At 33.0% G+C, this 25,198-nt stretch overlaps 1 protein-coding gene across 1 annotated transcript in view; it reads left to right on the top strand.

The window, feature by feature from the left end:
- cac (calcium voltage-gated channel subunit cacophony) overlaps positions 1-25,198 on the top strand; it is a 541,297-nt gene that overhangs the window by 359,406 nt on the left and 156,693 nt on the right. Inside the window, exons 16-18 of the mRNA XM_073975285.1 lie at positions 6,585-6,728; positions 6,951-7,152; positions 22,728-22,892. Of these exons, the coding sequence (XP_073831386.1) occupies positions 6,585-6,728; positions 6,951-7,152; positions 22,728-22,892 (511 nt within the window). The remainder of the gene's footprint in view (positions 1-6,584; positions 6,729-6,950; positions 7,153-22,727; positions 22,893-25,198) is intronic.

The following is a 25,198-nucleotide window of genomic DNA, read 5'->3' as shown; positions in this document are numbered from 1 at the left end:
TATTCACAATTTCTTTGCACCAATCCCCAAGAGCCTTTTCTTAGCGATTGTTCAATTTTGCTGGATATAACGAGAAAAATCAATTTTTGCGGTCAGGTGTTCATGCAATATCAAATGTTAGTTGGTGGAAAAAATGTCCAAAGATGTCACTATTTAACATGGCGATCTTGCATTATCCGTTCACGCGGCGCTCTATTTTTTCCGGCATAACGGCCGTTTTTGGACCGCCCTCACGACCTTCGTTTTTTAACGAGTGCCGGTCACGATTGAAGTCATTAAACCAGTTTTTCATAGTGCTATAGGATGGCCCTTTATAGACGTACACAGATTTAATTTGATCAATGGACTCTTGCCGTGATTATCCACGTCGAAATTTATGAAAAAATTATGGGACGAAAATGTGCACAAGTGAAATCCATATTTTTTTTGCTAAGTGATTTTTTCAAGTCACTGTAAACAACACAACACAAGGTCGTATGACAAACTGCCCTGAGTGCGTATAAGCTAAAAACTGTCAAATGACTCCTGGCAACACGCGGTGTTGCCTAGGCCAGATAGTTTTCGTACAGACCTCGAATATTTCTTTTTCCGGATAGCCAATTGGCATCTTGTTCTCTGGGAGATCTATCCACGTCCTTAATTTATAAATGTCACTTATGATGTCAAATTTAGAAATACATATTGTTTTCGGAGTAACTTCTGTTTCAAAGCATCGATACTTTTGTAGTGGTTGCCGAAACCTAACATAATAGCTGTGTCTTTTTACGTGATAATTAGTAATAATTATTACTAGTGTTGCAGATTTTGACAGTTGTATAAAAGAAAAGTTGCTGAAAAAAATGTTTCAGCAACATTTAGTAAGTAAAAAGACACCCCTAATATTTCAATATCTATTTATCCCTAGAAACAACTCGTAACTTCAATTTCTGTTTCCTACATCCTCTTAAGTACATCAATCATATGTTGCTCAGATGCAAGCGATATATACATGTTGCCTATACACTATTCTTCACAAATATTCTCAATATCACTTAAAATGTCCAAATCTTAAAAGCCTATCGGCTACTTGCTCTTTAAGACTTCTATACATTTTGCCTACCCTCTATAACAACTGCCACTAAAAAGCTGTAACACTGCAATATGTTTTTTTCGATGAGTCAGGTGGTAATACTTGCTTCGAGGTCATTTCGCCTCCTTCCTTTATAAGTTTCGCTTACAATCTTCAATTCTGAAATAAATATATTTACGGAGCGTCAAAAAGGGAATCTTTGCTTTCAAACATTTATAAATGTTGCTTAGTTGCCCGTAAACATGTTGATGTACATATGTTGCTGTACACATGTTGCCTTCCTTGAGTGTCAAACATAGCACGACACTATTTTTGGAGAGGTGTATTTTACGGCGGAAACATGTGATGTTGCCATACACTAACTCAAGGTTTCCATTGGACCATGGTGCCAACCACAATGGATCCCATTTGACCTTCACAAATGTGGCTTACAGCATCTCTTTCATAAGATGGATACACCTTACCTTTGCTGATTTATACACTTCGAGGAGGATCAAATGAAATCTCCTGCTCTGAGAAGTGCTTGCTCTATATGACTGTTGCTTCGATAGATCCATACAATTACGAAGCTGTCGCTATATACATGATGCCTTCCTTCCATTCTTTAGACAGGTGTATTCTATGGCGGAAACATGTGATTTTGCCATACCAGAGACTCCAACTCAAGGTATCTATTGCACTAGCATTTGTTTCCAGAGATGAATACATGTTGCTTTTGCTGTTTCAAGACGGAAACATGTGATTTGGTCATACTTCACTATTTTTGTTTGCTTTTGAAATGAAAATGAAATAGAATGAAATCTCCGGCTCTGAGAGATTCATTATGTATCATTTTTGCAAACAGCTTCGAGAGGTTTATAAGTTTTCACTTTCCCAATAAACTTATAATCTTCAATTTTTCGAAATCAATGCTTTGTGGAAGGTCAATTGGCAAATACGGTCCAACAGAAAATAATTTTATACAACCTTACGCAATGCAGTTACTTCAAGTAAGTGAATGTGTTCGAAATAGGTATGCACTAAGTGCTTTGGTCCGATTCCGGTTAGATTAGAGGTTGAGCAGTTCAGTTTAATATTAATCATAAACCTTCCGGTTCATTTGTTACTTTATTCTGGAGAATTTGATTCACCACTGAATTTGATTCTGATTTGATTCACCACTCACAAGGATTCACCATCATCAGCGGCAATTTCAATAAGATTTCAAATAGATTTGAGCTACAGGCAATGATTTGTGCACTGTGAATTTGTTTCTCTTCGTTCATTCACTGATCTTCTGAACGAATTAATACGATTTTTTCAATTAATCGTTCAATTGAACTATTTTCTTCGAAAACTAGACAACTCTAGCCAGAATTCTACTGTATCCCACTTATTCTTTTACATGATAATGTCAATTTTTGTCTTCAATCAAATGCTTAACTAGATTAGGTCTTAGTTCAGTGAGCTAAGATGGGCTACATCGGCCGACCTAGTTCCTACACTCTTTTGAATTAATCAAATTGAACTATTTTCTTTGAGAACCAAACATCTCGAGTGGATATGATAGAACGTTCGTTTTGGCAGTCCAACTCAGGATAAACATTTAAGGGCTTCGGTCTTCTGGTTGACCTTTCCTTTCAGTACGCTCGTATTAGGGATACGTAAGCAATAGGTAACTTCCAGAATTTTCGAAGTACAAAGTCAAATTTTGGTGCATTCGATTTTGACAAATCAGTTAAAAATAAATCTTCAATGTTCTCAAACATTAAGTCGACTAATAAACGTTAGGGAGTTAATCCACAACGGACCCAAAAAAATATTTTCGATATTCCCTATAACCAAAGGTTAACTTCGATTTATTCAATTTTCCACGACAAAAGTTATATCATTAGCTCGTTTTAAAACAACGTTTTTGATGAGTGTTATCGGTATCTTTAAATCAGAGATGGAATTCTTTGCATTTGCTTCTCTCTCTCACTTACAGTGTACGAAGCAGGGATGTCAACTGTCCCGAGGTAAAAATCGCTACAGCCACATACGCACCATAGGTCTGAAGCGATTTTTACCTTGAAACTGTTGACATTCCTGCTTAAACAGTGGTGTCAATATCAAAGGCGTCAGCGCCCAAGAATTTCTTCCGATTTTTTTCAGAAAATCTAAACTTTTCTCCTTATTTTTCCAGAATTTCTTTCCGAATTCGGACCGATTTTCTTCAAAAAATCTAAATTACGAAAGTTGTATGGACGTTGTCACCGAATTCGGAAAGAATTTTCTAAGGAAATTCTAATTTCAAACTTTATAATGATTGTGCCTGTTGTTATCATTTTATGATTAACATTAGAACAATGTGCAGAAGCATGTTGAAGCTATCAACACTAGCTTGAATTATTATATGTTGCATTTATATTAAAAAATTTTAAAATTGTATATGCGAATTTTATGACCAGTCAATTTGTTCTTCGACATCAACCGAAAAAAAATTCCCTTAGAAAATCCATTAGAAATCGGAACGAATTCGGAATGACGATTCTTAAGATTCTTTAGAAAATGTGCAGAGATTCTTAAAATAAACATATAGAAAATCGGTCAAAATTCTAGGAAAATATTAGAGAAATCGGCAATATTTCTAAAAAAATTCAGAAAATCTCAGAAAAAATCTGACATCAGAGCCCTCGGAAAAAATTGTTAGCTGGATAGTCAGTTTATGACAGTGTGTTAGCAAGATTGTATGCACGCAAGCTACAAAACAAAAACAAATCAAAACATTTGCTCCCTCTTGAACGCTCTTTCTTTGCGTTCGGCTCGTATGTGTGTGAATTGCCGAAAATCTTCGTAACCAGCGACAAATGGCTGTTCGGCACTGCTTAAAAAGACAGATCTTTGCATGATGAGATTTTTTTAAATTAGGAACTGCTTTCTCAGTCTAATGTAGCATTATGCAGATGATGATCCCGAGGTAGAAGAAATTATCTTAAAGAATGTTGGACAGTTGCTGCAAGAATTTGGGGTGTTTACTGATTTGTTCACCTTTATACCCTTGATGGCCAAGCCATTGCTGCTTACGTAGGAGACACAACAACAACTACCATTAGTTTTACACACAAACAACCAAATGTCGGATGTCCGACACATCTTAACAATTTCGTTTCGATTTCGGAGAGAATGTTGGAAGTAAATTTCCCTTCGAATATACCAATGTTTTTCTTACGATTTCGGTACGAATTCGAAGCGAAATGTCGGAAGCAAATTTCCCTTCGCACTACAACAACCTTTTGAATGAATCTAACAGCAAGGGGTTGATTTCATTTTAGTTTGTTGTCGAAAAACAAAGTGGTTGGTTATAGAATTCGTATTTTTAAATATTTTAAATATAAATGCAACATATAATAACACTGTGTGTCATTTTTTGAGTCATGGCTTATTGACCATATTCTGAAAATGCATCGTGATAGAAGACCAAAAATAAGAAGATACGTGTCCCGGCGTTTTTCCCTATCACTTCAACTTTCGCGGTTATGGGCCTCCAAAGACCTGAGGCCTTGATGTCAAAAGAGATCATTTTGTCAGGCACATATCTTCTAAAACGCGAAGAATTTGGGTTTACTCGTAGAAGAAACGTTGTAGCTCTCGTCTTAAAGAATAATAATTGTTAACACATAAAATCCATTCAACCTCACCTTCAAGGACAAAATCGTCAAGATCAAATTTACCTTTTAATTTTTTCTCGGATTTTAGTCTACAGATATCAAACCGATTAAAATTGAAGCAAACAAACAACTAGAAAAATTTACCTTAGATCTTAGTAAATAACTTTCTAGAACATACGAACTATGTAGAAACTGTTCGTAATGGTCAAAATAGCAAATCAAATGCGATGTTATCCTCTTTTCTCGGTCCCTGCTCCACAGATACTAAACCGTTCAAAAGTCAAGAAAACAGTGGACCACAATAATGTAGCAAAGATATCAGCAAACAACTTTCTGGAGCATACGAAATGTACAAGACCGGTTCTTAAATGTGAAAATAGCCAAAAAACTTTTGAAAATATTCGATTTTTATACTTTTTTCTCCGATTCCGGTCCACAGATACCGAACCGCCCAAAAATTAAGGATACAGTCAACTACAGAAATGTACCTATGATTTCAATAAACAACTTTCTAGAATATAAAAAGATTCTAAGACGGTTCTTCAAACTGAAATTTACAAAAAATTAAATTATTTTTAACGTTTCTCCCAGCTCAGTTCTGGAAATAACATATTGTACAAAACTCAAGGAAATTTGAAAGGTTTGTTATTTACGGACCTGAACAGGAAAGAATGATCTAAAATAATCGAATTTTGAGCTTGAAGAAGAAAATATCACCTGATACATACAATCTATATATTGGTGAACTATACTCAGAATTGGCAGGAATTTATTCGAAGCCTTCATTTTCAAAATGAAGTTTCAAAGAAAGCTGTTATTAATAATGTCTCCAGCGAGATTCTGAATAGAAATGTATCTATTGAAACATTGTATTAGAGAAATATGCTTAAACACTCCATCATTTTGGTTCTGAGAGTTTTTGTTTAGGAAGAACACTCCAAGGATTTTTCCAGGTTTTTAAAATAACACTGTATCATTTGTGAAAAAGCTTTTTGTTGAAAGTAAAAAATCTATTATTTCAACTATATATTTTAAGTATTTCCAAAAGAAAAAAAAAAATAACCAAAAAAACTACACATCTTAAGAAAGAATGCTCACAATATTCGAAAGAAAAAACGAGAAGAAAGAACAATACAACAACAATAAAAGAAAATAAATAACATAACAATGAAACGCCTAACTGAAAAGCAAATAACATATACCAACAAGAAAAATTAAAAAAAACACACAAATTCTCAAAAGCTGTCATTCGAAAACAAATCAATCTAAACATGCGATTCTGCTTCTAAAAAACAAAAATCACCAAAATAAACAAAATCACTCCGCTTCTTTCTACTTGCTTTTTTATAAACGTAGTAACGATTTTGTAACATTTACTATTTCTTTACGCCTAATTTGTGTAAAGAACAAAACAAAACTTGACATGCAAAACAAAAAACTCATAAAAGCTTCCTTCACAAACCCCTGCTCCAACAAAATAATGCAAAAGCAAAAATATCATTTTACATTTAACCATAATTCATAACAACAAGTTCTGCAATATCATGCCTTCATAAGCTTTAAGTAGTTGTAGCATTGCATTTTAAACCTTAACTTTATTTTTTGTTTCCTTTTTTGGTTCTTTATTTTTATTTTAATTATATTTTCATTTTTTAACAATTATTTTAATATTTTTTTTGGTTTAAATTAAATATATATTACAAAAAACAAAAACAAATATAAAAATCAACAATTTACTTCAAATATAAATTCACCACTACCACCACCACCTTGCCCAACAACCAACACCAAACAAATCAAAAATTTCATCTTGATCCTTGAAATTTGTCCCTCACCATCATCGTTGCCGTGTGTCTTCGTCGTCGTTGTGGTTAAAATCACAACAGGGGTTCGTATTTTAAATTCGAAGAAGGAGAACTACTGCCAAGACAAGAGGTTCGAATTTGGAAGCCGCAAAGTTTTCACTATGACAATGTTGCTGCGGCAATGCTTACACTATTCGCAGTACAAACCGGCGAAGGATGGCCACAGTAAGCTAAACGTTTTTCTATTCTTGCACTTAGAGTTACGACTTAATTTTGTTTTTCTTGTAAATACAACAACTTTTTTTTAGTTAAGTTTTTCTTACACCAAAACTAAAAGTTATTTTAAGATTACTTTAAAAAAAACCAACAAAAACAACAACAAATATTTACGAAATTATTCTAATCACCAAACAAATTACTTGTTATTGTTATAACTCAATAATTTAGAGTACTGCAACACTCCATGGCTGCCACTTACGAAGATAGGGGTCCAATACAAAATTTCCGGATTGAAATGTCCATATTTTATATCGTTTATTTTATCGTATTTCCATTCTTCTTTGTAAACATATTCGTGGCCTTGATTATCATTACATTCCAAGAGCAAGGTGAAGCTGAATTACAAGATGGTGAAATTGATAAAAATCAGGTGAGATTAAAACGCCACAATTTGCGGCATTTTTTTCTACTAATTCGTAATAACTCAAAAAAATATAACGAAAAACAAAAACAGAACTAACAAAATAATTAATCTGCTGGAATTGGCTTGCTTAAATTTAACTTAAAACAAAAAATTATTTGATAAAATATAGCTGTGTACATTTTTGTTTATATGTTTGTCTGTGTGTAAAACTAACAAAAACATCTGCTTAACAAAATCTATTAGAAACTAGTTCAAAATTGTTATTGTTTCAAAGAAAATGCTTCAAAATTTTTTTCTAAGCAAAAACTTCAAATGGTTTTTGTTTGCTAAGTGAAATGTTTTCAAATCGAGAAAGAGAGAATTAAAATCGTGTGTAAGTGTTAGGAGAAATCATAAATCATTAAATATCAGCAATAATAAGGTTATTACTGTTTTATATCCTTTAAAGTTTCCTTACAATTTTACGAATTTGCCTTTTCCTCGGTTGGTCTATATTGCTCTTTTAACATTTTGTCAGTTCACTATATTGTTGTTTTGGCAGCCTTACTGTTGTAAAATGGTCTGCGGGTATCGCAGACTCACTCGTCTGACATATGTAGGTGACAAATAAAATATGAAAATAATTCAGCTAGGGTTTTCGACATTCTCAATTCATTAGATAACATGGGAGATTACAGATACCAAGCAACGACGCTAATTGGCTTTATTCTGACAAAGCTTTGGTCTTATCTTAATCCCTCTTTCGATTGGGGACACTGACTTACCCGTGGTGTCAGCTGAACAACAACCTCTAAATCGTGTTACAAGTCGAAAGCTAATTAAAGTAACCATAGAACCTGTTCGCCCATATGAAGCGTAAAAACATTGATGGAGACGTTGGTACCAAAATCGCTCTTGGGAAGCATACTATGAAGAAAGAAAGAACATTACAACTCCACGATTAGCAACAATGTGTACATATATATTCTGAATGGAACGGTGACAAATTTGGCAGAGGCAGATGCACGTTAACATAAGTAAGCTGATAAACGGAAATTACATACTATGAGAATATTATGGAAATGGCGAAATATGTAGCCAGAATTATTTTACCCTACACAATTATGTTGTGCCAGCATTATAAATTGGTTTTTGAAAACCATTTAATGAAGAAGCAGGATCGAGATCTGCAATGGGGCGCTCAATAGAATGGTAACGTTTTTCATAATGCCGGATTTACGTAAAAGGATGCGTTATAGAAAGGAAGCTGCAAATTTTGGTATCACAACGAAATATCTGGCCAAAATTATTATAACCTAACTAATATATGCTAAGATTTTTCTAATTTGTGGTTGGGTCAAAAGTTTGTTATACCCAAAAATTATTTCCCTCGAAGAAGCTTGTCTTATAATTAAAAGCTGCAAGATTTAACATATTTTTATTAATGACCTGTTTCTCTAAGACGATTCGAATTCAAATTCGTTCGATTTACTACCAACTCCTATTTTTTTAGAAAACACAAATAAATAAAATAATCAAAAGAAGTGTCTTTTCGAGCTTGATGCCTTACTTACTTCTTTTGATTAACAATAAAAAGGTCGAAATATAACACACTCAAAATAAATAAAATATTTTTCAAATGAAGTGGAGAAGTTTCTGTACCATTGGGGACTACAAATGCCAAGTACAACCAATTCGGCCTAAAAATGAAGATAAAATCCTTAAAACACTTGAAACACTTGGGGGCTATACCAAAACCTGGACCTATGTCCACAATTTTTGGTGGGGAAGTTTCGGTACCATTGGGAACCCAAAATGCCAAATTACAGCCTATTCGGGTTAAAAATGAAGATACATTCCTTGAAATCAGGTACCGCTATATTCACAATTTTGGGTGGGAAAATTGGAAATCCCAAATGTCAAATGACAGCTAATTCGGGCAAAATGAAGATAAAATCCTCAAAATACCTGAAATCGGGTGGTACCGCTATATGGGGCCCATATGGACCATAGTAAAAAATGGGTCCATATTCAGGTATTGTCATCCAAATCTCAAAAGTGTGCAGTTTCAGTTCGATTGGTCAACTGCAACTGTGTTAAAAATGAATTACCAGATTTGAACTAAACGGACACCAAAGCAATTTAAATAAACACTGTAAAAACAAATGTTTGGTAGTAGTTCGAACGAATTTGAATTCGAATCGTCTTAGTGAAACAGGCAAGAAGACTCGTAAATGTTCATTACCTTAACAATATTGTAATTAAAGTAGTCGTGACGGGACCGACCATGGGATACACTACACCACTACCCCTGTATATACGATATACACGGGGCTATAACAAAACGTGGACCTATTGATCATTTGGAACCCTAACTGTCGCGTGGTATCGTTATATGGTGGCTATAGCAAAACATGGATCGATAAAGTCTATTTTCGATCTTGGCATAAGAAACCAAAAAGTTAAAACACAAAAAAATCAGGGTTTAAAATGCTAACGCCATATTTGCAAAAGCAGCGAATATTTGCAGCTTTGCCTGCTAAAATTTTTTCGAAATATGTTTAGCAACAATGAGCAACGGCAACATGAAGCAACAAATTTCACAAAAAATATTGCTAGCGATGCTGATGCTATTTGATATTGTTGCTATAATAAAATAGCATCAGACACGCATACTCATATTTTGCAGAACACATGATCAACACATATCAGAAAAGAGAATAAGCAACAATGTTTCGACGGCTTAGCCAAAGTTTTCAGCAAATAATTGTTTTTGAGATCAGGGTTACCAGTGTAATGCATTAAAAATCACGATATAATTAATTCCACTTTTTCGTTTAAAGGAAATGTGAATTTTTGGTGAAGCCTTTCAAAATATATATTTTTATTTTTAAACAATAATAATTAGTATTCTTTAGGTTCTACCATATGATGGGGGCATTTTGACATTAAATGACACCTTTTTATTACTGCATTGGCAACCCTAATCACTAAAAACACACTCGGTTGTTAATTCGCTGCGACGAATGGTCAGCCGACTGCTAAATATGTAGCATGGTTGTCGATTATGCCTAACGAAAAAAGATTAGGCGTAAAAAACGAAATAAGCAAAAATGTACAAAAATAAATATGCGTTCGGTTGCTTATTTAGCCGTGTGTGTGAATATTGTGTAGCAGTTGAAGTGTACAGCTAATGCTAATGTTTTAAATGCTGCCTGCACAAAATTGCATAACTAATCTATTTTTCAACCAATTTCATTAGTCCCGTATTCGGAAGCTAATATAATTTTCTTTTTGGGGAAAATAAATAATTTTACTGTTTAGTACACTATGCAACACTGAAAATGCAAACAACTTTTAGTATGCATTTTTTGAAAGTACATTTTGAGACTACAAAAACCCTAGTAGGATTTTGTCATGTCGGATCCAGTTCGTATTTTATGACCTCATCTAAACCGGGCAAAAACTACAGTTTTTTGCATTTATCGGGCCTTTATTTCAGAAACGATTAGTAATTTGGCCTTGCTGTGTTTGGCAATATTGTAGCCAAAAACTAGTAGAACTTATCTTTCGAAAAGACCACATAAGAAAAACTCCATCTAAGACAACAAAATCGATATCAGCGGTATTTTGCATCATATCTTTTACAACACGTACTTTAAACACAGTTCACACCAACAGTTTATTCTCGCATTTCGGATTTTACCACATTATTGACATATTTATTAAATCGTTGTTAAAAAATATACTGAAAACAACGTGATAGAGGCATTTTACAACAATGGCATGATTTGTTTATTACATTCCAACGAATATTTTTCCAAAAGAAAATATTCAGAAAAAATTTTTGGTTTTGTAAATATGGCGCGAAATATATAAAAATTATGGAAATTTTCGATATTTTATAAAATTTGAGACAATAAATATTATATTTCGAGTTAATTATTTCTCCAAATATTTTATTTTTGCCCTTATCTACAAATTTTCTTCAGAGGTCAGGTGAAGATTCACATAGGTTTCAGAGATATATCCCAGAATTGCTTTAAAAAGTCAATATTTAACCATGTTTAGATGGGGCCAGAAAATCGAAGCTGGATCTGACACAACAAAACCCAACTAGAGTATTTGTCATTTAGGTCTGTACTTTCAAAAAATCCTGAGCTCAAATTGTTTGCACAAGATTACCTTAAAAATGTTGCACAGTGGTACCTTCTTAGCAGCCTAGAGCACGAGGAAAATCATTTTCCCCATTTTGTGAGTTTTTTCACACTTCAACTATAACTTAGCCACTTGTTAAACGATTTAAACAAATAATGGCTTGTTTGAACGATATTACTCATCCCTTTAAAAGGAAGGAATTTAGGAAGCATCAATAGAAATCCGTCGTGAAAAAACAAGTTATGCCCATTTAAATTTGAAAATCTAAGAAACCCCACTTTTTAATACTTTTACCATCATAAAACAATAAAACGAAGAGACCCACTCAAACCAAAGGTATTTTCGCAAGCCAATTGTAGTTTCTTATTTAAAAATTTTGCCTATTAGGGCATAAATCAGTTTTAATATTAATTTTAATTAATTTCTCGTTAGAGTCGAGCTTTTAATGACCAATGATGCAAGTGAAAAAGGAAAGCCGAAGATTCAAACCCACACAACCACCACTATGTGACATGTTTAGACTTTGGTAGAGGCTCTTCAGACATATCGGCTGTGGAGGGGCTTCGCTATCATCTAACTTGTCCCTGAATATTTGTTCAATCATTGTATGGCTTTCGTGACAAACGCTTAGCGTAGTCTTTGAAAGTTATGAGTTTGGTTCTGGACACTAACACACCGTGACAACATTTTTTGTCATGTGTTTTTCAAGGACGTGGCTTCAAACCCCAGCCTGGCTCAAGCTGATTTTATTTTTTTCCATATTAGGGCAAAGATCATTTTTATTAATATTAATTTTAATTAATTTCTCACTTGCATCATTGGTCATTAAGCTCTACGCTAACGAGTCGTCAGTCCATCGAAACCTTGTAACCACGTTACAAGTCTCACTTTTGATATGGTCGTCTCGAAATTATTGGTGGATTTTGATGATGGTCTGATATTAGTCAGAGCTTTTAATCAGTAGCAAGTACGTTGTTTGATACGATAAATAATAGTTTTGGGCCTCATATATATATGGACAAAATCCGCTATAGACAATTTTGAGCCGATTTAGCCTTGTCGGTATGTCTGTTTGGATGGCTGGCGTGTACTATAACTCTCGAATGGATCCAGCTATTTGGTCCAAAATTTGTCTTCGTTATATTTTGTCAAAACGATATGAATCATATCAGTCCACTCCAAACGTGCAGTTTAAGGACACGGCGTGGATCGTTTGGCACTTTACGATGGTATATTTTTTCGAGCAAGTTCCTCCTCGTGTACCTTCCTCACAAACGTTCCAAATTTTTCGCTTAAATGCAGTTCAAGGAGTGTTAGAGAAACGTTTTTAAATATTTACCGAAGATACTACTTGGAATCTGTATACAATGATATAATGTTTTAAATTCTCCTGTCATAAAGGTCTGAAAGCAACACTACAAAGCGTAATATTTCTCTCAAACTTAAATAAAGATCCAAGTTGGATTAAGCATGACAACTCCGTCCAAGTCATATTCGTGCCATACACTAACTGACATATTCCATTTGAAGAATTGGGTCCACCGCTTATGATACCTACCACACAAACGCCTAAAAATTACGCCGGTAACTTCCAAAACATATTGTTTCACCTACGAAAATGATATTTACTTTTAAAACTAGGTATTCTATACCCTGCCGACCAAGAAGAGGGCACACAAAATTCTGAATATTGGCAACTTTTGACAGTGTGTTAGCATGCTGCCCAGTGTACGGAAGTAAACTTTATGAAACGTTTGCAATCGTTTCGTATTTTCTTTAGAAAAAAAAAAAAAACAAAACGAAACATAACCCAAGTTGACTGAACTCGCTGTTTATTTTCGTTTTGTTTACATTCGTGAGTGCGAACAAAATGAAAAGAGAAAAGTTCTCAACTGAAGAACAAATCATAGAAAACGAAACCGTACAATCGCTGCAAAATAAATTGGAAGTAGTGCAATGTAGACTAGTTCTCTCACGGCATGTTTTGATGCGGTTCAAACGGAGTCGTGAAAGAGGCACTCCAATTCCTTACAGCGATTGACATCCTTTTCTCACACTTAAATTGCATCCGGATGAAGTTCAAGGGAGTCGTGAAAAAGGCACTTCGTTCGATACATTTTACAAGCAGTTGCTTGGTGAATACAGAATTTTTTCAAAGATAGAAAAAGTGTGCATCAGTTTCCAAAATTTTTGTATAAAATAAAAAATACAACAAAAAGTTGGGAACATTTTTACGGTAACTTACGAGAAGAAAATTTCCTAATGAAGTGCTGTTGGAGTACTTGTCGAAATCTCAACTGGTGATGGGAAGACAATATAAGAACGCCTTTAGCTGATGAAGCAAAAACATTTTAGCTTGGATTAAATGGAGAGCTGACGAAACAAACTCAGTTGCGATTGAATTTAATGAAGAAATTTCATAATCTGTGTGTGTGTGTCTGAATGTGTCATTTATTATTTCGCACAACAAACGTTTGCAAACGATTCACTTTGTTTTGTTCGTAAATGACACAACAAGGAACATCATAGCCGAAGTATATTTCAGCAATCGTACAGTTTTGTTCTTCTTCAGTTGAAAACACTTTTGTTTTGTTTTAAGAACGAAACGATTCTTCAGTTGAAAACACTTTTGTTTTGTTTTAAGAACGAAACGATTCAGAAAATATGAAAAGTTTGAGACTTTGTGTGAGTGGTACGGGAATCGTTTCGTTTGTTTGCGTTCATTGATGCTGCAAAACAAAAACAAATTAAAACATTTCCTTTCTTGTGTGAGCTCTTTCGTTGTGTTTGGGTCGTGTGTGTGTGAATTGCCGAAAAACTTCGTAACTTCACGAACGACATTGTTTAATACACCCAACGAAGACTATATACCAAACTTTAGACATTTCGGGAGCATGATGGGTTTAAAACCTTATAAAAATATATTAGGTTGATGATTTTTTTACAACCTAATATCCATTATTTAAGATTAGATAAAATTGATTTCAAAAAAGAAGAGACAGGCGAACACTTTTTAATCAACTTAAGTGGATCATTAAATATATCCTTTAGAAGTCCCAAGATGAATATTTCGAAGTCTTTCAAAGGGAATATAAAATTTAAAATATAGTAAAGGGTTAAAAATAATATCAATTTTGGCCAGAAAATTCGGTTTTGGTACCATAGTTTACAATTAAGGAAAGAAATAATAACATTCTGTCATAAAATGGGGCCTTTAACCATGGGCTTATGGCAAACGGGACAATGAAATGCTACGTTTCCAGATTTACCCAACATAAGTATTCTCTACGCTTACACTGCAAACGAAGACGGGTTTAAAAATACTGAAAATATTTCCACCGGCGTCTAAAGACAACATATGGCCGCTGACCTAAAACATTTTAACTTAAAAATTAGAAATAAGTATGTGATGGATGGACGCTTACAGTCTTCGTGGAAACAAAACAATAACAGAAGAAGACTGCAAGCGTCGTGGAAGCCGGAAAACAAGAAGATAACGAGTGACATCATTAAAAATTCAAGGCATAGAAACATATTGAAGTACTTCCTCGATTAGAACCACATGCCGGTGTCGTAATGCTGAGATTCTTGTGAGGCTTGGTAAAGCACAGATAATTGATCTCGATTAGCTGCAAACGAAATTTATGACGGAGCAGTAGTTAATCGCTGGCCCCTATTAATGTGTACAAAACTGATAATTGCTAATATCATGAGCTCAAATACCCGCTGGTTTTGAAAAACAAAAAAACACACACCATAAATGTAACTTCAGAGATAAACTTTGTGAGAATTGACTACATGTCGGTATAAGGTGTGTCCAACGCTAGGTCAAGCCACGTGCTGGATGCGACTTGACAAAAACCGCTAGCTATTGCTAAATTGCAGCAAAATTAATACCAATCATCAACACACGGATGGATCAGAATTGTAGCAATGCTGCAGAAGGGAAGAACACAAACCTACAGACAGTATTAACAAATGAATGCCAAGGAATTGAAATAAATAATCGCATTGCAAGTCAGGCAGTGCAGCAAGCAAAAATTAGATGATAATATCTATTAACCGGTTGACTTAATCAATTATATGACAGATCCAATGCCAATTATTGCAATATATGGCCGAAACAATGGAAAAAGCGGTACAACATATATGGGCATATATATAGATGCACCACTAATTTGAGGGCAATTAGGCAGCAGTTAAAATAGGAAATAACATTTTCGAGTCTTTCAATATTAAATAATATTGGAAACAAGGCAATTATCTATTGTGTAGCAATTTTAATGGACCCTTTAATATCCTGCTGGAAAAGGTAAATGTGAATAGAACATACGCAGACAACGTCGGGATAGTGGTCAAACATTGCGCAAGAAAGGCGAAATAAGAGTCTGGCAAAACGGCGATAAAAAAATTTGAAGAAAATACTTGAATCAGCTGAGGAGGCTCATAACTACAATTTTAAGCTAGAAAATATAATGGCTAGCGTTCCTGTATTAGCTAGATATCATCTTTGACATAAACTGAAACCGACCTACTCATGTGTCTTGCCCTACAAAGTGAATGAGAATTATATGCTGTTACTAAACGGACATTGACACATTTTCCTTGGACAATAAATATCATCAACATAATTTAGTTTGCCAAAAAGGCCTAGTAGTACTTCAACAATCAATTCCCTTGCCATTTTCAATGCCTTCGGAGGATAGAGTGCAGTACCATCCATTCATAAATAAGTAGTAGTGAAAAATTACAAAACAATTTTATGAGAATTTCAAATTTATAGGTTCAAAATGTGAGTTTCTTGGGGAATATAAAAAAAAGTTTTACAAAAGATATAAAACTGAATATTTGAAATTGGTTATAACGTAAGGTAAGTCTTAGCGACAACTTAATTGTGGTAGTAAACATATGGATGTAAAAAAGTTCCATTCTCATTGTCCAGAATTTTTGTTCTGGTGTGAATATGAATCGTAGAGTGAACTTTAGTTTTCTTGTGTTCAATTTTGGGTCTAGACGTAAAAAGGAAACAATATTTCAGGAAAAGGCTGATTGGTGTGTTCCCAATTTAGACAAATTTTAAAATTTCTTAGAAATTTCCCAAAATGTTTTTCTTATCTTTCTAAGTAGAATCATATTAGTAAACAAAAAACATACAAACATTTCACTTAGCGTAATAATACCATTCAAAAATATTTTCCAAAAATATTTCTACTCTGCTAGCGAAATTTTTAGAAACAAAAAAATACAACAAAATCATTGTGCCTAGTTTTAGTCTCTCATATCAAAAAAACACAAACGTAGTTGATTTTCTTTTATTGTATATAAATGAAAAAAAAATATTAAGAAAAAAATCTTCTAGATATCCTAGATGCTAGACCTTAACGGCCAACCATTTGTCCATTCATAGATTTTATTATATTTATTCATATTTTTTAATTATCTTTTAATTTATGTTTTTTTGTTTGTTAATTTTTATGTTTAATGTGTATAAATGTTGAACATTTTCCGGAAGTTGATAAAAAGTTTTTAATTACAATTATTAACTTTCACAATATGACATGATTTTAGCGAAAACATTTTATTTTGTTGATCAAATTTGTGCAAAATAAAATGTTTTCGATAAAATTAGCAAAGCAATTTATTTCTTTTGTCTTAAACATAAGATATGTGTATGTGTCTGTATGCAATTAACAAGGTTTGTATGAAGCTTTTAGATGCAAAATGAAAAAAAAAAACGAGAATATTAGCCGCAAAGCATAATTAGTTTTAAAACGCAATAAAACGCTTATTTAGATAATTAATAAATTGAATGCAACATACATAGCTTTAGTAGTTTAAGGGCACACAAATATTGAGTTGTTAACAAATCAGATGTTAAGATTACAATGAAACTAAAAACTGATGTAAATGTTGGTTGAATTTTAAGAGCCGATGTTGATTTTGAATGAGACCCAAAATAGTTAGAAAATTATTCATTTCAATATTACAATATTTGTACGGTTCAATTATGGTTTTTATGTTCCAACAACATTCCCGAAATGATAAGGCTGACTTCCTTCATATCAATCTGTGCACCCTGAATCTTATTAGCTCAATGATATGGGACCTACTTTTTATTACATAGTCAGAGCGACGTATCTTAATATAGGTGAAACGACCACCGTGGCACACCTGCATCCGATGTTGCAAATTTTGTCTGGTGCTGAGGTATTATTGAAGTCTTGAATTTTTGCTGGCAGATCGACGTATACATTTTCTTTTATATAACCTCAAAGGAAAAAGTCCAACGGTACCAAATCGCATGACGCCATGTGACGACACCATGTGAGATAATACGGCCATTGAATGTGACGCGCAAAAGAGCCATTGATCCTTTAGTGGTGTGGCAAGTGGTTCCGTCATGTTAAAACCACATATATGTATATCACCACACAATAGGAAACACTGCCTGAATGACACTTTAAAAAAAACGACCAGATGATGCCGTCATCCAGCCCATAAACCGGACCAAACAGTAACTCTGTGTTGTTGTTGTAACATCTACTACACATGTATTTGTTTTTATACCCTCAGCATTTATGCTAACGAACGTATATACACTTTCATCGAAATAATGGTTTCATAACCCAAGTACGTTAGGACGAAATCCGTTTCAGACAATTTGGAGTCGATTTAGCAATGTCCGTCCGTCTGTCTGACTGGCTGGCTGGTGCGCACGATAACTCTCGAACGGATGAACCGATTTGGTGCAAAATTTGGCCTTCGTAATATTTCGTCAAAACTTAGTTTAAGTTTGAAGATGTACCATATCGGTTCATTGCTTCAAGTACCTCCCTCACAAAAGTTCGAAAATGTTCGGAAAAATTGTGCGAACGATAACTCTTAAAGGTAGCAACCGATTTGGTCCATACTTTGAATATCGTGAAATTTCCACCAGATATGGATGAGGTTCCAATATGGACTCTATCGGTACCTCCTACACAAAATTTTGGAAAAGTTCAGTTCAGGACCTGTTCTCAAATCGCTTCGATTTAACAACTTGTATTTGCTGCCCAGGGGAGGGTCCATACTTCCTGAGAAAATAGCCCGAAGTTGTAAAAAATCTCTAAGATACCAAGTGTAATGGTTTGAGTGCACGATAACTCTCGAACGGAACTGTAGATTGAATTCGCTGCCATTACGACGGTACTCGTTTTTTCAGGGGCAAGTCCCTACTTCCTGAGTAAATAACACGAAAGCTGTAAAACCGCTCGATATTAGTGGGCAAGTCCATGCTTCCAGACCAACTGAAATTACTGGTGGGCACAATATCTATCAAAATGAGATTCACTTCCAAAATGGACTATATAGGTCCATTTTTTCAAGTGCATCCTCCGCAACAGTTTTGAGCTTCAAACCAAATATATTTTTTGTCGGCAAGTTCCAAAAAGGGCCACAAAAACCGTTATCCGTAGATTTGATATTGTTAATAGAGTGACGTTTCAATTCACACAACCTGAGGGTATATCTTTGTCGACTGATACTTTTTTACTTGTTAATTTATTGATTCGGTTCTGCATCCAACTCAAAGTTCAAAAATGACGCCACCTGAATAAGATAAGTCCGTAAAGAAACAGGAGTTGGTTTGGCTGGACCGTTGGACAGATGTTCTGCGTTACGCAGTTAATCCTGGCACAATAGGCTTAAGGCGGCTGCACCAACTGGGTTTTAATTGCGTTAAAACAACTCTAGTTTTTGTCGAGGCAACTGTTGTTCTCCTCTGCCAAGGATGGCGTATGAACTCCGAGGATGGTATTTATACGATAGGTTCTTATAGCCTACTCGACTGCATCTGCATGAAAATCACTCAAACCTATGCCTGTTGATCTAGAACTTCCCTTTTATATTTTTGTACATTTCTCACTACGTCGGCAAATCATGCTTATGCAGGACAGCTTTTCAGCAAATCAAATGTCAAATGCCCGACACGTTTGAACAAATTCGGAAGCACCGTTCGAAAAAAATAGTTCCGATTTCTATTCGCTTTTCGTAAGAGATTTTTAACCAATTTCGTTCATATTTCATTCCGAATTCGAATTTCCCAAGGATTTTCTTCCGATTTCTGAACGAGATCTGACCAAATTCGATTAGGTTTTACTTCGACATTTCGTTCAGAAATTATGTCAACCACTCCATTCAAATTTCGTTACGAATTCGTAATTAGTGGTTGTAGTTATTGTCTCCTTGACCTACACATTCAGGGGGAACGTCTGCTGCTAACTTAGTGGAGGATTTTATCGTACTCCTAGCGTGGAAAAACGTAACAAGATCGATGAAATAGTTACAAATGTCATCAACGGTAAGACCTGACGCCATTAGCGTACGTAATTATCTCAATGCTGTCGGGTGGTTGTGGAGTTACAGAAAGGTAGAGATTAAACAACTCCGGAGATATCACCCCTCTTTGGGTAACTCTCTGTTTTACGGTGTTTGGACTTCTTTTTTCTGAATTCCTCGTATGACTAGCGATCACGCATATAGTTGGTGACCCAACGTTTTAAAAAAACCGGAGGGTAGCATATTCAACATCCTCAAACAGCTTAGCATCACTGGCCCTATCAAATGCTTTATTCAGATGGAAATGGCATTCAGTGCTGTTGTGATATAATACAGCTTCCGGAAGTCGAACTCCGTAACGGGGGAGGAATAAAGTCTTAATTTTCCTTGGCGTTGATAACAAGACCACAATGAAAATTTTCAGGCTTCCGAAACTGTTATGGTGACTAACGATAAGTTAAAGATTTTGCGCTAATACCCGACTACTGGCTTGTACAGCTGCTTTAGTACCACCATCACCAGTCCAAGCGCATTGCATGATTTTGGGCCTCAGTTAACGTCACTCATCGTAGGCTGTGGAGGTTTCTACTCGGCCGGAAGAGATCGAAAACGCTTCTCTTCGTCCGGTCGTTATCGGTCTTGTCAATGAATTGTCGTCTAAAACAACCCATGCACCTTTAAACATGAGAGATATCCGATCATCTTTTTCCCCTTAACCGTTTTCCACAATTTTCTTCTACTGGTTCCAATGTTGCAGCACTTCAGCTGATCTACCTATTTTGTGCTCACCGACTATTGTCTCTGAGGTTGCTAGGGTTCGTATGGCGAAGCTAATCCCGCTCATTCGCTAATCCCGTCACTTCTGCTGCGAAATTAACTCTTATTTCTACCGGTTAAAATGCTGCAGCACTTCAGATGCTCTATCCACATTTCCGTTTGTACTCACCGACTAGTTTATAGACTTCCAATGTCTGCTCTTTGACTCTGGGTTCGTACGGTGCTCGCTAATTCGCTAATCACGTCGCCTCATTTACAAAGTTATGTCTTATTGCAGGTATTCGTTTAGCAGGAATATGGCGAGAGGGAGTGATGATGCCTCGAAAATTCTTCTCTGCTAACCGAACATCATAACTGTGGCGATTTGTATGGAAGGAAAATCACCTTATTGAGTCCTTCGCCTTTCTGATTCCTGGGATTGTTCTGAGCAAAAAAGTCCACTACACCTTATGTCTACGGCGAAAATTGAGCCTCCCGATTTTGACTTGATGTTTTGTATCCACAAGGCCAAAACGGACTGAAGGAGCATTCCAATGCTATTGCAATATACTAGAGAGTTCTTATCTTTTCTTTTGGCTACAATACAGCGTTCAGTGATTATGAAGTGGGTGGTCATTTGATGGAGATATTTTTCGCTTTTGTTGGAACAAAAATATCTGCTTTGGGTTCAAAAATGTATTTGTTTTGTTCAAACATTGTAATCCAAATCCAAAAATACCATCTTTTGTTCCAAACATAGGAAACAAAACAACTTTCGAATTTCCGCAATATTGTAAAAATCGTTAACAATACCGATTGTACGAACTATCATAATCTAATTTTGTTTACAAAAAGTATTGTCAACCCAGAAAACCAGCCCAGAAATTTTTGATTTGAGTGTATATACTTCTCATATACACTTTTCATATAACTTGGATATAAATGTCGCGTATAATATTGCAATCATTGATGAACACAATACATGGTTTGCTGCATTGGCTGACAACAAAGACAAACAAAGAGCCACAAGCACCCACCACAACATAAGGAATAATTAAACACCATAAAAAACTCCGGTATAACACCAAACCTCAAAGCACAATGAAGATAGAAGAATGAAACAAATAAAAACAAGAGTTTCATTGTTGGTATACATACACACAAAAACAAAGATAAAGGCATCATGTCATACAAACAAAACTCACCATATTTTTTTTTTCAACACGGCATCGAATAACGAGAGAAGAGAAAAAATTGTCGAAGAAAAGAGAGAACTATTGTCCATTTGACAAAAACTATTTTTGGATTTAACAAAACCCAATTGTTGGAATTACAATACTACATTTGGAATTTAACAATATCTTTACAATACCTATTTTGCTCTTCGAATATTGTTGGATCAATCATACTTTTTTCTCTGCGTGTAGGGCAGTTCTCTAAAGCCTTGGAGGGTGAATTCTTTAAACCCTTGCACCTGGTTTTTCCTTGGTTAAAGAAAATACAGCGTTCAGTGATTATAAAGTGGGTGGTCATTTGATGGAGATGAGGATAGGTAAATGGTCTGACTTCAGGCAAATGACGGATTGCTAAGTAACGTCATTCATCAGACCATGTTATGGATATGTCACGCGATCTATCACAATATCTTCTTACCTTGACCTTATGTTCCTTTCCATGACATCGATTTTAATATCTCCCAGGACCAGTTGTTTACACTTTGTGGGTGCATTGGTTTTGGGGGGTTCGCATTCAACATCGACCCTTAAATATGTAATCAGTTTTATACAACCAGAGAGAAGTCTCCCTTGTCCCTTATGGGATGTTTGTGGAACAATTATTATTTATACAACCACAAAAATAGTATCATATACCAGTGGTGAAAGGGCAAGTATCTCGAAAGAATATACTTCCCCAATAAATGTCAAATATTGAAAATAAGATATAATACTCCCGCAATATTTCAAATGGATATAATCCGAAGATCTTAACATCTGATTTCTTCTCAACGAACACATTTAAATTTAATATTAGGAATACAAACACAAAACAAACACAGTCACCTGCTTTACTTGTCTATTTAGTTTTACACAAATTGTTATTATTAAGTTTCTTTTTTAAAGTTTAAGTGATGACTTTTTCATGGTCTGATATTAACTAAAATTAGTTATAGATACTAATAATAAATATATTCATAAGTGTGGAACGTCTGTCTGTACAATCTCTGCTGTAACAAATCTTGGCAATGTGTTCTAACTTCTCTGTAAAAAAAGCAAAACAAAATCTACTCAACAACAAAAAAAAAAACTAACATTCTTCTATAAATAACACTTTATACATTTTAATTAATCCCATATTGAAAACTCTTTTTACAGAAATCATGTATAGACTTTACAATAGGAGCGCGTCCATTAGAACGTTATATGCCCAAAAATCGTAATACATTTAAATACAAAGTATGGCGTATTGTCGTATCGACACCATTCGAATACTTTATAATGATGCTAATTGTGTTCAATACTTTATTGCTGATGATGAAGGTAAGTTACAGAAAATCCGAAATTATTTTCCTCCATCATTCTCATATTTCACAAAATCATAAAAAAAAACAAAAATTTATGTGTATTTGGATTTTCAAAAAAATGCATTTAGTCATTTAAAAATGTCAATTAGTTGTCAGTGTGATGTTTTATTTAGAGAAATTATTTATATTTATATGTCATTATGTTTTATTATGTTATATTTTCTATAATGTTTTCGATTTATTTAATGTTTATTTAGTTTTATTTAAGATGGAATAAAAATGATAATTTTGTTTTTTTTACTTTTATGTCTGAAAATTTTACAAAATCAAAGTCTTATTCAATGAACGTAAAGAAATTAAACTGTGTCTTTTTCTTTTTTACCTTTGTAAAATACGTGTAAATTAGTGTGGCTAATATTAACCAAATTTATTGATTTAATTTTTTTATTTATGTTGTATTATTTGTGCTTGGTTTGTAAAACATTGTTTTTTGTCTAACAATAACTGTTTTTTGTTGTTGTTCCATAATAACATTATTTTTAAATTCGTAACATAAAATCAAATATGTAAAAAAACATTATTTAGCCAACTTGTATAAATATCAACTCTTAAAATATAAGATGTAGAAAGAGCAGGGCCTTCACCCCTCCAGGGGATCAATTCAATTCTTTCTACGAAAATGTGAAAAAGTCATCAGTAATTTAGACGGAACATAGTTGAGCCAACGCTTATCTGGTTTCTCTTGGCAGCTGACTTTTTCAGCTGCGATATACCTATGTATGCGGGATGCATTCCGGGGGCCTCAATCGTGTGAATAAGTTGTTTATGTCTTCTGCAACAGCATATGCATGAAAGACTTGCTTATCGAAAGGAAGTATCTTGTAACGTCAGACCTCTCTCCCTGTAGATCATATAAATAGCTTCTGAGATGGCTGGGTAGAGGATACCTGTCCTGCTATTTTTTATATAATCTTATTGTAATTTTTTATTATTATAAACATTTCAAATAAATAAATAAAAAATAAAAAGATAACAATATAAATAAATAAATAAATAAATAAAAAAAAAATAAAAAAATAAATAAAAAAAAAATAAAAAAATAAATAAAAAAAAAAATAAAAAAATAAATAAATAAATAAATAAATAAATAAATAAATAAATAAATAAATAAATAAATAAATAAATAAATAAATAAATAAATAAATAAATAAATAAATAAATAAATAAATAAATAAATAAATAAATAAATAAATAAATAAATAAATAAATAAATAAATAAATAAATAAATAAATAAATAAATAAATAAATAAATAAATAAATAAATAAATAAATAAATAAATAAATAAATAAATAAATAAATAAATAAATAAATAAATAAATAAATAAATAAATAAATAAATAAATAAATAAATAAATAAATAAATAAATAAATAAATAAATAAATAAATAAATAAATAAATAAATAAATAAATAAATAAATAAATAAATAAATAAATAAATAAATAAATAAATAAATAAATAAATAAATAAATAAATAAATAAATAAATAAATAAATAAATAAATAAATAAATAAATAAATAAATAAATAAATAAATAAATAAATAAATAAATAAATAAATAAATAAATAAATAAATAAATAAATAAATAAATAAATAAATAAATAAATAAATAAATAAATAAATAAATAAATAAATAAATAAATAAATAAATAAATAAATAAATAAATAAATAAATAAATAAATAAATAAATAAATAAATAAATAAATAAATAAATAAATAAATAAATAAATAAATAAATAAATAAATAAATAAATAAATAAATAAATAAATAAAATAAAATAAAATAAAAATAAAGTAAAATAAAATAAAATGACATAAAATAAAATGAAATAAAATAAAATAAAATAAAATAAAGTAAAGTGAAATAAAATAAAATGAAATAAAATAAAATAAAATAAAATAAAATAAAATAAAATAAAATAAAATAAAATAAAACTAAACAAAACAAAACAAAATAAAGTAATATAAAATAATATAATATAAAATAAAGTAAAATAAAATAAAATAAAGTAAAATAAAATAAATAAAATAAAACAAAATAAAATAAAATAAAATACAATATAATAAAAGGACAGTTCTGTAACGAGAGCATGCCATTGTGTCGCTGTACTGGAAGAATTTTTGTCTGCTCGTGAAGATAGTCCTCTGAAAACATGAGGAGGCACGCTTTTGCGAATCTCAGGGCGGCATTCGTACAGGTTTGGGTATTTTTCTAACGCGTTACACTTTTTCCAACGCGCATAGCTTACCACAGACAGG

Source organism: Musca autumnalis, unplaced genomic scaffold (genome assembly GCF_047663935.1).
Source record: "Musca autumnalis isolate F117 unplaced genomic scaffold, ASM4766393v1 scaffold_3, whole genome shotgun sequence".
Taxonomy (NCBI): domain Eukaryota; kingdom Metazoa; phylum Arthropoda; class Insecta; order Diptera; family Muscidae; genus Musca; species Musca autumnalis.
Note: the sequence above shows the minus strand (reverse complement) of the source record. Positions and strands in the feature narration are given on the sequence as shown.